This window comes from Thermobia domestica, chromosome 13 (assembly GCF_964235325.1).
Source record: "Thermobia domestica chromosome 13, izTheDome1.hap1.1, whole genome shotgun sequence".
Classification (NCBI taxonomy): Eukaryota; Metazoa; Arthropoda; class Insecta; order Zygentoma; family Lepismatidae; genus Thermobia; species Thermobia domestica.
Window position 1 is genome coordinate 9,342,300 of NC_137466.1, and position 16,536 is coordinate 9,358,835.

The following is a 16,536-nucleotide window of genomic DNA, read 5'->3' on the forward strand; positions in this document are numbered from 1 at the left end:
CACGATTATGTCGGCTAGGCTAAAGGAGACGGTGATGATGAGAAATGAATGAAATGGTAGAATAAAGTGGGAGAAAATGGGAGAACCCGAGAAAACCCACGCACACTGTATTCGTCCACCACAAAGCTCACTTGTCGCGAGCTGGGATCGAACGAAGGACCCCATGCACCAGAAGTGAACACTACCACTGAGCCACCGCGACCCTCTTTAACGAAAGGACTATCGCCTAGATGAAATCTTACTTCTCTCATGTAAACTTAAATAATTAAATATCTAAAAATGCCGAGGGTTCGAAAATTTAGCTTGTGGTTCTTTTTTTCACTGTTCGTAATAACCTGTTTCTTCCAAATCTTTGTTGGGAATTTACTAAAACATCCTAGGCCTTATGCAGGGTCGTTTTGACGTATGATTAGCACCATACTAAGGATATGACTAACGCATGGTTATCAGAAATGTAGTCAGGAACTTTGATTAGCACGTAGTAATTTAATCACATGTGACTAATTAATTTAAAGCAGAGGGTACCCTGGTTTAGTTACAATAAACTTACATTATGAAAATACAAACGCAATTAATTATTTGTCTTTCCTTCTTTCTTTCAATCCTATCACCTCATCGGGTGCGTTAACTATGAAGAAGCTATTTAGCCGAGTCCTCTACAATAGTAGATCTGTTTCTTAAGGTGAAAAGTAAAAGATGAGTACAAAGTTTCCAGTTTTCTGAGGGATACATACAACTGATCGATAAATTATCTTCCCTTACAACATAATCCTTCTATTGTCGCTAATATTAATTGACTTCTACTTATTTCCCTCATAAATACATCCCTCAGAAATGAACAATTTAATCATAATTCCATCTCGTAACTGTAAGTTGTTGTGATATCAAACCACAAAGAAAACATTTCGAATTTCGTATTTCATATATTCGAATTTCATTCGAATTTCGCATGCGCACGTCTAGATTTCTGTAATTGCCACATTTATTTCTCTCACTCGAGGTATTGATCATACCCAAATCAACTTATTAGCTGAACTCCAAGCAGACTGAATACAAAAAAGTACACCTCCTTAGCACAGAGCTAATACGACACTAATCGTTGGACTAACGCTTGATTAACGAATTTCTTCTGAATACCGCCCCTTATGTCTACCTGAAGCATTTCTAAAAGGATTTTTTTTAATGAGTTCTCTGGGTTCACTGAGCACACAATTGTTCATTCAGCATTACACTTCATTTATTTTGTGAGGTTTCGTACATGGAATGGATTTAATCACATGTACTACATCATATAGTAACTTACATCAATACTCCAAAGTGCTCCCAGAAGTGATTTCAAATCTTCATTAGACATATAGCTCCCTTTGTTCTTTCCATCATCTGATGATACTAAAACAGAACAAGTATTAGTAACATATACATAATACCACGAGATCTAAATCCAGAGTAAAATCTCATTGACATCATGCATAAATTACCATTTTAATATAGTGCTATTATTTTATCAAAAAATAAATTATTTCCACAACTTGTTAATCTGTTTTCGGGTTTGTGAAGTGTGTCCAACACACAATATATCTAATTCAAATATATTTATGATATAATACAATAAACAAGCAATTTATTTCAATACGATATGTTAACGTTCGCATCTTTATGCACATTCTATGTAATGTAAGAATACATTTTTTACCTGAATAGTATATTCATGCTTTATCCCGTTAGCACACGTAATACGCTCCAGGTTAATATCAATATGCTTATCAGCCATCAATCAATAGTTCGTAGATATGCTTATTCATTAATAATCAAAACCACATGCAAAGTCTACATCTGCGCTAATTCGTTTATTCGGATATGTAAATTATTAACGATAAAAACATACGAAAGCATACGATGAAACGGTATTTATTGTATTTATAATCAGCGAAATGATCAGTGCTATGTTATTATGTAAATAGTTGTACGTACCAGTTAAATGATGAAATTATTTAGTCTATGGTGAAGCATACCCTTTATAACACAGTATCCAAAACAAAAGATTCATTTTCCTTAAATTGTAATCTCCTGCAACCTTTGAAAAGCCTTTCAGAGGAAGTAGCTCAACTTACTGAGAGAATAACATTTTGAAATGAGGCGCCCATCTCCAAAGAGGTCCTTGGCCCAAAAAATTGAAAACTGAGTTATTCGTAACATTGAATTCCTCCCATAAATCTGCATATGAATATATATTACTGAGATTGAACAATTCTAAAGTCACTAAAATAAATATTAACTTTTCGTCTAGTTATAAAGTCCCCTTTACCTTTTTTTTTTTTTAAATCTTAGTATTAAATAGGGATGGCCAAAATTTTACGAACTTGGAAACTTCACTTTCCGTATTTCGAAAAATTTCGAAATTCAGAAAAATTCCGGATTTCGGAAAAATTCTGGAATTCGAAAAAATCCAAAATTTAGAAAATTCAGGAATTTGTCAGTAATCGATATTTTTCGAATTCCGGAATTATTCCGATTTTACTTTCCGAATTTCGGAAAGTAAAAATTCCGAAATTGATCATCTCCAGTACGCCTATTATGTACACTCATGTCCAAAATGATTGTCGCATATCTATAATTGTCTTCTTGTAAGAATATAATTTGATAATGATTTTCCAGAGTACTTTTAATCCTGATACTAGGTGTATAATCGGATAATGTATATTTGTGGTAAATTTCTAAGAAAAGAATTATAAATACGAAAATTAGAATGAGTAAAAGAAAATGTTGCTAAATGGACAAGAAAGATTTATTTTCGTTTTATTGTTCTTATTTACTGTTCTTTTGACATGAAATTTGCCACATACATGTCTTTGCCGATTATACACATACTAACATTATAAGAAATACCGAATTCGTTATCGAATTATATTCCTACAATAACATATTTACAGACATGCGACAATAACTTTGGACATGAGTGTACATACTATACTATGAAGTACTATACGCCTATTACGTACATGAGCATCATTCGTAACACATTTTCACATTAATTAACATTAATTAATTGAACAAAGCAGATTAAAATGTTCTCAGTCTATACTCCACCCCACAAAAAAGACAATTTTAGTTAGTTTTCTTTTCCTACCATTTCCTCTTCATGGGCAAAGAACCCTTTAGAAACGAGCTACTCTTATTCGAACACGTAATAATAAGGTTAGAAGAACATTAATTAAAACTGTGCTAATTGTACATGATTTTAAATGATAATATGAATTAACTTACAATCAGTGGTGATGTGATATCGAGCCTTCCTCTTCTCTTTCTTAAACTTGATTACTTCTTCAACGTATGTTGGCACCACAGACACATCCTTACCATCTAATACACCAATTAGAACAACACCTTTTAACCTCTTCTTCAGCTGTAAATTTTTAATTATAAAACAAGACTAATTTAGGTTCAAAAAAGCAACTTTAACTCTTCAAGATAAAAGCAGAAAAAAAATACATTAAACTTTATTGCTACTTTATGTTGCTTTTTTGTTAAATTTTGAATTGAATTGAGTAGCATTAACTGCTAAGAAATTAAGACTTGTACAGCACTTTAAGTGGGAAACACAGTAATCTAGTGGTGAGAGCGTTGGACTCATGTCCGCGTGGTCTCGGGTTCGATGCCGGTGCTTTCACCCATCGTCGTAAGGCAAACTGGGAGTCACGTGACGGCCACTCTGTCTAGAAAGCTTCTGATTGGCCTATTTGAGACAGGGCGTGCTTATCGCTAGGCTGGACTAGTTCAACCGATCGCTAGCAGATGGCGCTGGAACTGGCTTAGGCTCACAAATGGGCCGTTACGCCAAATGGGTTGGTAAGGCAGTTTAAGAAGTCAGAATATCTTACCTCTAAAGACAAAAGGGCTAGAATCGTCACCTTCGGGCACAACTGTCAACTAGATAGTTGAATAATATTTAAATGCTTTTAATACCGAGCTAAATTCTGTATTTAAAAGCAATGCCTGCTTTTAGTTCTTTCATATGTATCGAGTGTCTGGATATACATCAAACAAATAATATGTTCTGACAAATACAATCCGAATAGATGTGGATCACGATAATACTTGATAAAATATTACAATATGATATTTGATTACACTTCATGGTATCTAGTACAGAATTTATTTTTATCTGTCTGTGGTCTTCCTCTGCCTACACGATCTGTTAGCCAACATTCATCTATTTTTCAAATATTAAATTATATTCATAGAACTTGTTAAGAAATATAATATGAACCAGCGATCTACAACATACAAGCTAACGCTTCTTCATCTCCCTTCAGTCATCAACACTAATGCCGTGGTTTTCTAACTTAGTCCTATACTTGATAATCTATAGGCTAACATCCAGAAACGAACATGAGTCCTCATGCACTAAAGGTAAACGAGTACGCCATTCATCTACTCGAGAACTATAGGAGTAAAACCAATAACAATCAGGTCTTTTTAAACATAATACACGCCTGGTTCCAAATTAGTTTCCAGCATAATTTATTTCAAGTGGGTTACAAAGGAATGTGCTACAATAATTATGTTTTGTGCTGACATATAAATATTATAATGAAAAGAATAGAATATTTTATTGTCATTTTGGACATATAATCTCATGTTTTAGGTACTTGAAATTGGAATTAAAACTTGAAATTCGGTATGTTTGTACGTTTTCGTTAGCGTTAACCAGTGATTTATCTACACCCCCCTAATACCCTCCCAGCACCCCTCTAAAATTTTCGGACACTTCCCTCGAAATAAATTTCTTACACCCCTTCCCTACGGGGGTCCAATATTAAAAAGATCCATTCTCGTTCTACCTAAAGCCCTCCAGGACTTTGTAGAAAATATTTTACTAGTTTTTATTTTTAGGCAGAATGGGAATTTCCGTTCTGCCTAATCTTTGGAGACAGGGAATTCTATGCAAGGAGAACATTTTTAGGGAAATGCAGCACCGAAAGGCTTGACTTTTAGCGTGTTTGTATGCAGATCAGAACTCGTGTATAAAATGGCTGTAATAACGAGGACGGGAACTAAATCCAAGCAGTCAAAATGCAAGGAAAATTCTGACGAGGACTAAATCACAGGAGTATTTATTGGATGTACCAGTGTACACCCTATATGATTATTTTTTCCTTTCAATTCTCATATATTCTAAAATGTTATCTATGTTGTTTTTAACTGAATTAAATTTTTCTTTCTTTTAAAATGCTGAAAACTCAATAAAACGTAAAAATGTTATAATAAAAGAGCAGATTAGCTTTAATTACTTTCACACATACTCATATGAAAAGTTCTGGGTTTTCCTATTTATTATATCTTTAATACATTTGAAATACGTTTAGCATATTACAGTAAGACCATTCATTTCAATTACGAAAAGTAACTGTGATGCTATTTGATTTTTAAAAAGTCGTTCTTGTGTAGTAGGTAGCATATAGCAGTCTTTTATTTTGAATTTTATATATATATATATATATATATATATATATATATATATATATATATATATATATATATATATATATATATATATATATATATATATTAATTCTGAAATACTGATCACTATTTTTTAAGCGAAGATCAAAATGTGAAATACATACAATACTTACTATAACAGTCTTACGTCTTTTATTGGGTTTTCAGCATTTTGAAAAATGTTATTTCCGTAAAGTGAACAATTTCAGATAACATTTTAGATGCATAACATTTGAGGAAAAAATTATCATTCTTTTATTAATCTGTGCCTATGAATCTGTCGCTTGAATTTAGTCCGTTTTGTCTGAATTTTCCTTGGGGTTTGCCCTCTTCAATTTTGTCCTGCATTCGTAATAATCTGTTTAGTAATTCTAACAGAGACTGTAAGAAGAATAACTATTTCTTCAAGCTTCATCATAAATTTTAGACATTATTCTTCTTGTTTTCGAAAAAATGACAAGGATATTCTTTATCAGCAGTGTTTTTCACATCTACTTTGGTAAAGATGATTTTTTTTAATACCTGCGGGCAAATGGAAAATTGACTGACTCAGTTGCAAGAAAGCCGTTTGATATTGTAAGTGAAACGAACATAATATAAACTTAATTCGGTATAATACCGAATTATTTCACATCAAGATTTTATTCACTTTTTCAATAGTTCATCTCTAACATGCTAAGAGTCACAGTACGTAAACGGTGCCACAGTTCACATCCTCAAGGCATGTTTGGCCATATATTAAGTAAACAATGGAAGAGGATGCATAAGGCGACTCTTAAGAAAGAATGTTAATGTTCTACATCACAACTCCTTTTTCGGCATTAAGCTGATTTGTCTTATATACATAATTCTATACTATATGCAATAATATTATATGTACTTCTATTTTCATATTTATATTGTCAGTGTAAATAGCAGCAATACAAAATATCAATATCAATATTGAATTTTTTTTTTTTTTTTAAGTTTCAATCAAATCAAAAGGTCAGATAATCGGGGATAAGGGCCGTCTTGCACATCCTTTTGCTTTGTTTGCTTAATATATGGTCAAACATATCTTGAGGATGTGAACTGTGGCACCTTTTACGCACTGCGAACAGTGGCGGTTTTAGCGGGTAGGCACGGGCCTACCCAAAAATTTTGAAAAATATATAAACACTAAAAAATAGAATAAAGAGTAAATATATTTTCCATTTTTTATATTAATGGTAAATAATTATTTAATAAACGGCATCAACCACTACTGTAAAAGTAATTTCCTACTGTCATTAATCAATCAAATGTGCATATGTATCCATACGCGAGGGAGCGGGCCTACCCAAAATTAAAATCCTAAAACCACCTCTGACTGCGAGCCTTAGCATGTTGGGAGATGAACTACTGGAAAACTGAATAAAATTTTGTTATGAAATGACTTGATACTAGATCGAAGTAAGTTAGCATTATCTTCGTTTCAGCTACAATGTCAAACGGTTTTCTTGCAACTGAGTCAATCAATTTTCCATTTCTCTGCATGTAATTCTTTTTTTAATCACATTCATTTCTATTGAAGTAGATGTGAATAACACTGTTAATAACAGAACTGTATCTAGTCATTTTTCCTAGAAGAACAAGCAGAATTACATTTAAAAATTTATGATAAAACTTGAAGAAATATAGTTATTCTTTTTACAGAATCTGTTACACCCTCCCTGGACAGAATTCCTCGTCTCGAAAGATTAGGCAGAACGAGACTTCCCGTTCTGCCTAAAGATCATTTAAAATATTTTCTACAAAGTGCTGTAGGGCCTTTAGGCAGAACCGGAAGACGCCATTAAAAAACTTACTATTTTGGTTCTTAAAAGATTTTGAATTCTTGTTTTCAAGTGCCAATAGAATAAAACAACTTACTTTCGACAAGATAAATTTTCAAGCAAAGCACGCAACGCAAGATTGAATGGTAAACAACCTTTACACGGCTGTGATTGTCACAATAACGTTTGATCAGTCGATTGCCACAGATTTCACTCGACTTCAAGCATGAGAAAGTCGACGCTAATTCGCTCTGGCTGAGGAAGGAAATCCAATGGAATCGTTCGTTGCATCAACGAATTTTAGTAAAAAACCAGAAAGACGATAATAGTATATGACCTTAATTCAAGATTGCACCCCCCCCCCCTCCCGAGATTTTTTGAACACTCCCCTAAGTTCAAAATTCTGCATAAATCACTGGCGTTAACTACGTAAATAAGTAAAAATAAAAATTTCCAACTGTAGAGTGGTTTTATAAGGAACTGAAAAATCTTTCCCATGTTATTTATATGGGACACCTTTTACACCCCAAAATTATTACACACTTCCTGTAGGGCTACAATGATTAAATTTGACATGATTGTAGCTTTTCGGGAGTAACCGACAGAAAAATTGCCAAAATTGAATAGTTTTAATTTTTAGGGGGTCTAAAGGGAAGGTGAAGAAATTCCCCATGTTATTTAAATGGGCCTTTTTTTTTTTTTTTTTTTTACCTATAATCACACATTTTAGGTACTTGGAATAAAAACTTGAGATTCTGTATGCTTACTTGTTTTCGTTAGCGTTAACTAAGTAAATCGCTAAAAATAAAAATTTCTAACTGTAGAGTGGTTTTATGGAGAACTGAAAAATCTTTCCCATGTTATTTATATGGGACATCTTCTACACCCCAAAATGTTTAGGTACTTTCCGCAGGATTAGAATGATAAAATTTCGCATGAATGTAGCCTTCCGGGACTAACCTACAGGAATATTGCCAAAAGTGAATATTTTTTAGTTTTTAAGGGGTGTAAAGAGGGATGAAGAAATTTCCATGTTATTTAAATAGGCGTTTTCTTGGGATACAAAATCTTATCTTTTAGATAGCTGAAATAGAAAAAAAAACTTTAAATTTGGTAGAATTGTGGATTTAAGAGGTGCGAGGCCGTAGGCTGAGTAAACGTGATGGTCAAGGGGCGAAGCCCCCAGCTGTGCCAAATTCAGGAAATGTAATTAAATAGCGAATGCACAAAATTCACTCTTGATGCAAAGGCTGATACCTAAGAGATGCGAGGCCGTAGGCCGAGCAAACCCCGAGGGCCTGGGGGCGGAGCCCCCAGCTAGCCAAAGGCTAGTCTTACTATAATATGCATACTTCTCAGTGTGTGGAAACGCTAATTGCTAATAGTTAACCGTTGTCGCTCTGCTCCGTACCTGTCTTTATTTGAAAATGGATAGTGATGATATGGCAACATGGAAGTATTTTGTTGTTTATTAGTACGAGGGATCTCAAATCATTTTAACAGTGAAAGTTTCTCAGTAGGTGGCAGGCATATCACACTGCAATGTTGTCACATCAGTTTCTGAGAAATAACAATCTTTTAACATGAACACATTTTATACAGGGTTTAGTACGAAGAGAAATAAGAATTTTTAATTTGCCTTTTCTTCAACACAGCCTGCTTTCAAACTATCAATTAATTATACTCTATAATTAAAGCAATAAGATGCAGGCCCAGGCATCTTCCTTCCTGCCCCATTCCTTCTTTTCTTCCCCCTTCCCCAGATAGTGTACTTGCCGTGAAACGTCACCTCTCATGTGACGGATTTAAGGCCACAGCCGCCCGCGATGCCCAGCAATACGTATAAATAAATAAATAAATAAATGTACACACATGATTCAGAGCAAGCTCTACAGAAAATAACATATTAGAAATAATTAAATTATCGAAATTCTATCATACAGTCTTTCCAAATGATTACTAATTATATATTACTCTAGTAGTAACCCTATTTTTCTAATACTTACATCAATATTCCAGATTATTTTCATGAATTTCTGCATCTCCTGTTCAGTTAACAACTCTTCTTTCTTGTTATCTTGATCGAATTTTACAAATTCCTTCTTTTTGTCTACATGAGAAGAAAATATATTATTACTATCTACCAGTTACAAAATGACTTAAACACAACAATAACGAATTTTTCTACAGATGGTAAAAATGCTAAGATTCTTAAAAGGAATTATCATTTATGATAGCAATTTTATAACTGAATTTATCACAATTAATATTAAGCAAGAATTGAGTGACTAATCTCGTTAATCAACAGAAAACGTTCTTTCATGAAATCAAATAAAAATACAATTTAAAACAGAAATGATTCTGCAAGTTAATCCATACAAAATGTCTGTATTGCCACTCAATATCTGAGTTATGCAATGGTATTTTACACTGTGCTACATCACAGAATACGCATATACGGAGACACTAACTGTTATCCACAGATTATGTCAACGCACTAATATCAAAGACTAAAAGATGATAATTGCTGGGATCTATTGTTTTACAGAACGAGTTGCAAGTGCGTCAGTTTTTGGGACGGAACTCTTGAGTTAAAATAGTCTGAAGAAATGTTAGTTATTCGAGTATGCATTATAAGTTAAAATGATGGTTCTTGTTACAAAATGTCAAGCTCTCAATTAGGGGATTTTGTGGGTGTACGTGCTTCACCTGAAGTTCCGAAATATTGTATAGAATATTGTGAGTTATTCAAAGATAATTAACAAAGCCATGCTTATGAAATGAATCTAACGGGATCACTTTTATGATTGGATTCATAATTATCGTATATATTAATATAAGACCTCAATTGAGTGAATAACTATTACTACAAAACTAAGAATCCCATTCATATTGGCCATTGTACTTAATTGAAGTTACGCTCCCAGTAAATCATTTCACATCTGGCATCTTTTCAACCATTAGACATCGATATGGGTAATATACAATGTTACTTTAAGAGATTCGAACAATTATGTATAGCAATATCGGTGCAGAAAGAAAAACAAGCGCCTACATTACTAACTTTTATAGGGTAGTAAGACATTTGAAGGGTTAAGTTCCAAAGTTGGTCGTCCGTGTCTAGCAAAATTTTGAAAAGTTACAGGGAAGAAATGGATAATTCGCTCGTTTATGTGCTTGGTAATAGTAAGGAGAGATGAATTTGTATTATATATATATAATCAAGGAACTATTAGCCAAGCGGAGGGGACTACTTAGGGTAAGGTTACCACATGGTTGGATTGTGGAAAACTAACGAGTATTTGTATTCTAAACGTGACTGCAGGTGTACAGAGACACTCCAGTTGGTATTTTTGACGCAGAGACGAGAACTTACCCTCTATTAATTTTAACAAAATGGGTCCAAATTTTCCTAACCCTAAGTTTACCCGACTCTACCCTACTCTACTTATACCTAAATTACTCTACTCTATTCTACCCTACTATATTTTACTCTTTCAAAGTGGACCTAAAAATTGATGATTTTAAAATTTTCGTAGCTGTTATTACGTTTTTTGACGACGACCAACTTCGGAATAAATGCCCATTTGAAGATATTTACAATATGACTTGGTCGGATGATTCCGAAGCCAAGAGGTATGAAAAGCTAAAGGAAACATTACTCTCACATTATGGACAGAAAGTAAGTCCGACTGACGGAGATTCTATTTACATAAAATGGTTCAATCCGAATTACAATTCGTGATGCAATTTGTTTTAGTCTTACATAAACAAGTCTCGCTTTGCAAGAATGAGCCAATGGCTGAAGAGATAATAAAAGATCAATTAATTGTGGGTATGAAGAACGACGCAGTGCGTAGGAAAATAATACCGGCAACTAAGTTAGTGTTGCAGGAGGTCATAAATATAGCCTGCGCCACAAAGCACACAGAACGGCAGCTGAGTTTACTACATAATATTCAACACATAAACCGTATTTCTACATCCTCCATTCTGAGTGACTCCCAAGAAAGTCGAACGTAAATTTCAGGTTGCATCTAGTTCACCTACGAAGGCACGCATTTTGCGCCGAAACTAAGCGCTTCAGTATTAGCGCGGTACCCTAGCCAGCTGTTTTAAGTTGGTCATGTAAAATGTACATAAAAAATTTGGGCAAGTCTTTAATTTGCCCATTTGATGTTGAGAACAGAATCCGCTTCTAACCCTTGCTACTACTACTTTTACTACTGCTACTACTACTACTACTACTTTTACTAGTACTACTAGCTCTATTACTACTTTTACTACTACTACTATTACTACTTATACTATGGATACATATAGTAAAACTGTACGCTTGTTTTAATGAAAAAAGTGTTATGAAAATTTTTTAAAAATTAAAAAAAAGCTTTCCTTGGCTCGGGTTTGAACTCACGCCAAAAGCGACTTTCATTACTAGCCCAGTCTGTAAATTATTTTTTGAGTGTTGTGTTGTATTTATTTTCGTTCTTTTTTTCTTACATTTAGCACTGTATTACAATGCATGTGAAGTGGACACGTCATTTATATATATCCACAAAAATAAAAAGAAATAATAATAATATAAATCACATACATTAGGTTAATAATATGGTTACATTTCGCATGATATCATTATTACAAATAAAGTTATAGTAAGTAATTATTACTTGCACTGTATGTAGAAATCCTTCCATATATATATCTTATCCTAAAGACAATTAGTGACACTGATTTAATTAGATCATTCATTTTTTTCAGCTAGCTATTCATGTATTCCTCTACCCAGTAAAAGCAGTGTAGTAATAAATCTTTCAGAAGTTCTTTTTTAAATTTAGCAACAGAGTCCTCTGAGTCTTTATATTTTTGGGAAGTTTATTGTACAGCATGACACCCGCATATTTACACCCTTTCTCATATTATACAGTTCTATGTTCTACAATGGAAAGGTTTTGTTTGTTTCTTGTATCATAATTATGTTGTTCTACTCGCGTAAGGATACCCTCCAGGTGTTTCTTTACAAATATCAGTAAATCAAGATATACAAACAGGATACTGGAAGTATACGAAGTTTTTTTAAATATTGGTTTGCAGTGATCTTTTGGTTTAGCAGTTGCCGTCATTCTTATTATTCGTTTCTGTATTGTAAAAATTACTTTCGCTTTGTGTGAGTTTCCCCAAAATATAATGCCATATGTTAAATTTGATTGGAATAATCCAAAGTAAATTCTTTTTAAAGTAGAATGTTTTAACGCGTTTTTAAGTACTTTAATTGCGAAAAAATTGATTTAATTTCTTACTAAGCTTTGTTATATGAACATCCCAGAAAAGATTTTTATCTATACAAATTCCTAAGAACTTCGTTGAATTCACGTAGCAGGGTGTCTACTGGAATACCAGAAAGTAAATTCATGACTTTTTCATGACTTTTCATGACCTTTTTGTTCAAATTTTCATGATCATGGCGATAAAAATTTACCATTAGTAATAATAAACCCCTACCATCAGTGGTGCATCGGAACTATGCGGGTTGCTAGTCTTAAATATCACTTATTGTGAATCTTAAAGAAAGAATCTAAAATTCTGCCGCCTTGTGCTCGAGCACAGAATAGCACTTACCTAAATACGGGCCTGCTCTTACCAGTTAATCACTCTATACTGTATTTGAAGTTTTAATTCTGAGTATAATTATCCATCTAGCAGAAATTTGTCTAAAATTAAGCACTCAGAGAACTGACCAAAGACAAAACAAATTATAAAAGAAATTCGTTTAAAAAAAAAATAGATCATCAAATTTAAAATCTGCAAACTCAAACGAATAATATTATTTGCATAAGTCTAAAGGCCCAAAAATACACAATTTACATTTCTTAGAAGTAAAGAAATAGCAGATTACAAAGTTGGACAGTAAAAAGTTGTTACTATATTACAGAGACTAGAAGATGAAATGGGGAGGAGCTAGGAAGACAGTAAAGTACTAGTTAGCCAGCACATGGGGAAATTCTCACAATTACTGACCTGATACAACTGTTTCAGTACATGCAGTATGAGGTATAAAAGTATGAAGTATAAAAATATACTCAGATTTCAGATTTTCATGACCAGTTGGGTAAATAAAGGACTTTTTCATGGCTTTCATGACCACTAAGCAAAATATATGACTTTTTCATGACTTTCATGACCAGTAGACACCCTGCGTAGTCTATTTCATTATTTTCAATTAAAATATTCACAGGCAATGCGTGCTTTTTGCGCAGATGATGAAAATTGATTGCGTGCGTCTTTACAATGTTTAATTTATTTTCTACAATCCAGTGAGATAGTTTACAGAGGATTTCGTTTGCACTACCTTAAACTTCCTCATTTGTTTTCCATTTTACTATAATATTAGCATCATCTGCATAAAGTAATAGTTCTGCTGGAGTAACATTACTTGGTAGGATGTTAATGTATATCAAAAATAATAACGGACCTAATACGGATCCTTGTGGCACTCTACATGATATTTCTTGTTTCTCCGATATGTTGTATGTAGTTTGGTTTGTTTCTCTGTTATTGTATTTAATTTCTACTACTTGCTGCCGATTTTCCAAACACGATTTAAACCATTTATACGCAATGCCTCTTATTCCATAATCATGTAGTTTTCAAAAAAGATTTTTATGTGACACTAACTCAAATGCTTTGGAAAGGTCAAGAAAGACACCTATACATTTCTCCTTACTATGTAGACTTTTATGTACAATTTCTAGTATTACTTTCAATCTTATTTTAATGGAAAGAGTGTTACGAAAATTTTTTAAAAAATTAAAAATCCTTGGGTCGGGTTTGAACCCATGCCAAAAGTGAATTTTATTACTAACCCACTCACTAGCACGCTCGGCTACGGGGGTCAACAGCAGCTGGCGTTTGCTTTCTGCTATATGTATGTCATCGCTTTTGATGTCCTATCTATATCGGCCAATAAGATCAGAGGATACTTGAAACGCTTGGGATCAGCGAATATGTGGAAGGCATCGCCGAGGTTATACGCTGTGATAAGTGCGCAAGGCATCATCGTGTTCAACAACGTCCAGTGAATCTACTGTTTAATCAAACGAGTCAGCAGTGCTGCAGTTTTTGGGACGAAACACATAAGTTAAAATAATCTGTGGAAATGTTTGTTATTCGGGCATTCATTAGGTAGTTCCTATTACAAAATATTGAGCTCTTAATTAGGGAATTTTGTGGATTTACGAGTTTAATCAGAGGTTCTGAAATATTGTCGATTGTGCGTAAATGACTAATAAAGCAATATCTATGGAACAGAATTACTTTTACGGTTGAATACACAATTGTCGCGCATGTTAGTATAAGGCTTCAATTGCGTGAATAAGAATAAGACTAAGTCTATTTACAATAATCTATGAAAATTTATTATTGGTTAATTACAACAATGATAAAACCATTCCAGTAGTCAAATATGTTAAGCCAACATAGGGTAATTATACAAGGTCATTTTCTACGCAAGCCCAAAGGGCGTTCAAAGCAGATAAGGTCTTGGTTGGTCAACATAGAGTATTATGCAGTATTGTTTATAATATCTTTATAATATCCTGGGCACCCTTCTTTCTTTTAAACACTGTGTCCTCCTAGCCATGAGCAACAATAAAGAAATGAAAATTTCTTTGGCTCTTTAAGATATTTCACGACATTTTACGACAGGAATACTAAATTGTCCTGAGTACGTTTCTAAGAATAGATCTAAAGGTGGGTTGACTTATTATTTTTACTATTATTGAATAAGAGATTGTTCATTATCATTGGCCGTTAGTTCGACTTCTGCTACTGGAGATAATGTTCTCAGGTAAGGAATTAAATTACTTTTTTTATATATATCTATCTATTAAAATGCTAGAACAGCAACTAAAAGCGCCCGAGCTCCAACCTATAACTTTGACTTTCAAATCTTTCATTTACGGTTATGTGTGATTTCACGTTTACAGACACAAACATTTTAAGTACGAGTACTTTAAACAAATTAGTTCACTAGATCTTTTTCATAAAGTTTATGGTATAAAATTATTGTTCAAAGCCTTTGTATTTTAATAAGCCATCTCTAAAATCAATGCACGTGAATTGTGCTTCCATCTTCCGAGTTCTTTTAAACTATATGTTGTGGACGTTTATGTTTGTGGTCAATCCTTTCGACAACGAGATCTCGGAAACTACAGGCTCTAGAAAGATGACTTTTTCACTGATCGATTGGAAATTTTGTGTAGATTGTTCAGTTCTAAAAATATTTAAAAAACATGGCCATTATTTCTTTATTACATTTTTAGGGTACACTGGAAGCGTTGAAATTTAAAAAAAATTAAGCATCATATCCTACGCGTTATACATTCGAACACCACATTGTTGTATATACGGGTTACATATGTCTCAGGAGTTTGTTTCATGGCCAAATAATAATGAAAAAGGAACGATAACCATTTCTCCAGTCTAAGCAGTAAGATGAATCTTTATTTTTAGAGTGTTTTGCCCAATGAGCGCCATATATAACTGCCATTGTAATTAATTGTGTATGTAATGTATTTGCTAATTGCATACTGCATGCAAGAAGAAAGAAAACTCTGATCATGCATGAATTAGAAACTCCAATCGGAAGTAGGCTCAAATCTTGCAAACGGTGCGAAATATTGAGAAAAAAATAATCGATAAAATCTCCCCTTTATGATACGCCTTGCCGATATTTTTTCAAGACTTCTTTCACTTGTGTCTGTAAAGGGACATGTACCGATGTAAGAAATAAGAAGGATATTTATGCTCATATGTGAATGATGCGCTGTGTAGAGAGCACAGGTTCAGCTAGTCTATATATTAAAATGATAGGTTTATATGTTTGTGGTCAAGAAACGTTTATATGTTTGTGGACGTTTACATGTTTGTGACCAATTCTTGTGACAATGATATCTCGGAAACCACAAGCCCTCGAAAGATGCCGTTTTCACTGATCGATTGCAAATCATGTGTAGATTATTCAGTTCTAATTGAATATTTAAAAATGGCCGTTATTTCTTTGTTACATTTTTAGTACACGTAGGTATACTAGAAGTATTGCAATTTTAAATAGTATATCCTACGAGTTATACACTCCAACACAACACATTTGTATACGGTGTGTGTATATATCTCCGGCGTTTGTTTCATGGCCAAATGATAATGAAAACGAAGGATAACCATTTCTCCAGTCTAAGATGAATCT

The 16,536-nt window shown here is 33.4% G+C and overlaps 1 protein-coding gene across 4 annotated transcripts in view; it reads right to left on the reverse strand.

Annotated features, from left to right (window-relative positions):
- LOC145668012 (uncharacterized) overlaps window positions 1-16,536 on the reverse strand; it is a 167,584-nt gene that overhangs the window by 30,049 nt on the left and 120,999 nt on the right. For all 4 annotated transcript variants that reach the window (XM_081735467.1, XM_081735468.1, XM_081735466.1 and 1 more), the window contains exons 18-20: window positions 9,302-9,405; window positions 3,265-3,403; window positions 1,304-1,389 (exon numbers count right to left, since the gene is read on the reverse strand). In XM_081735467.1, coding sequence (XP_081591593.1) covers window positions 1,304-1,389; window positions 3,265-3,403; window positions 9,302-9,405 — 329 coding nt within the window. The remainder of the gene's footprint in view (window positions 1-1,303; window positions 1,390-3,264; window positions 3,404-9,301; window positions 9,406-16,536) is intronic.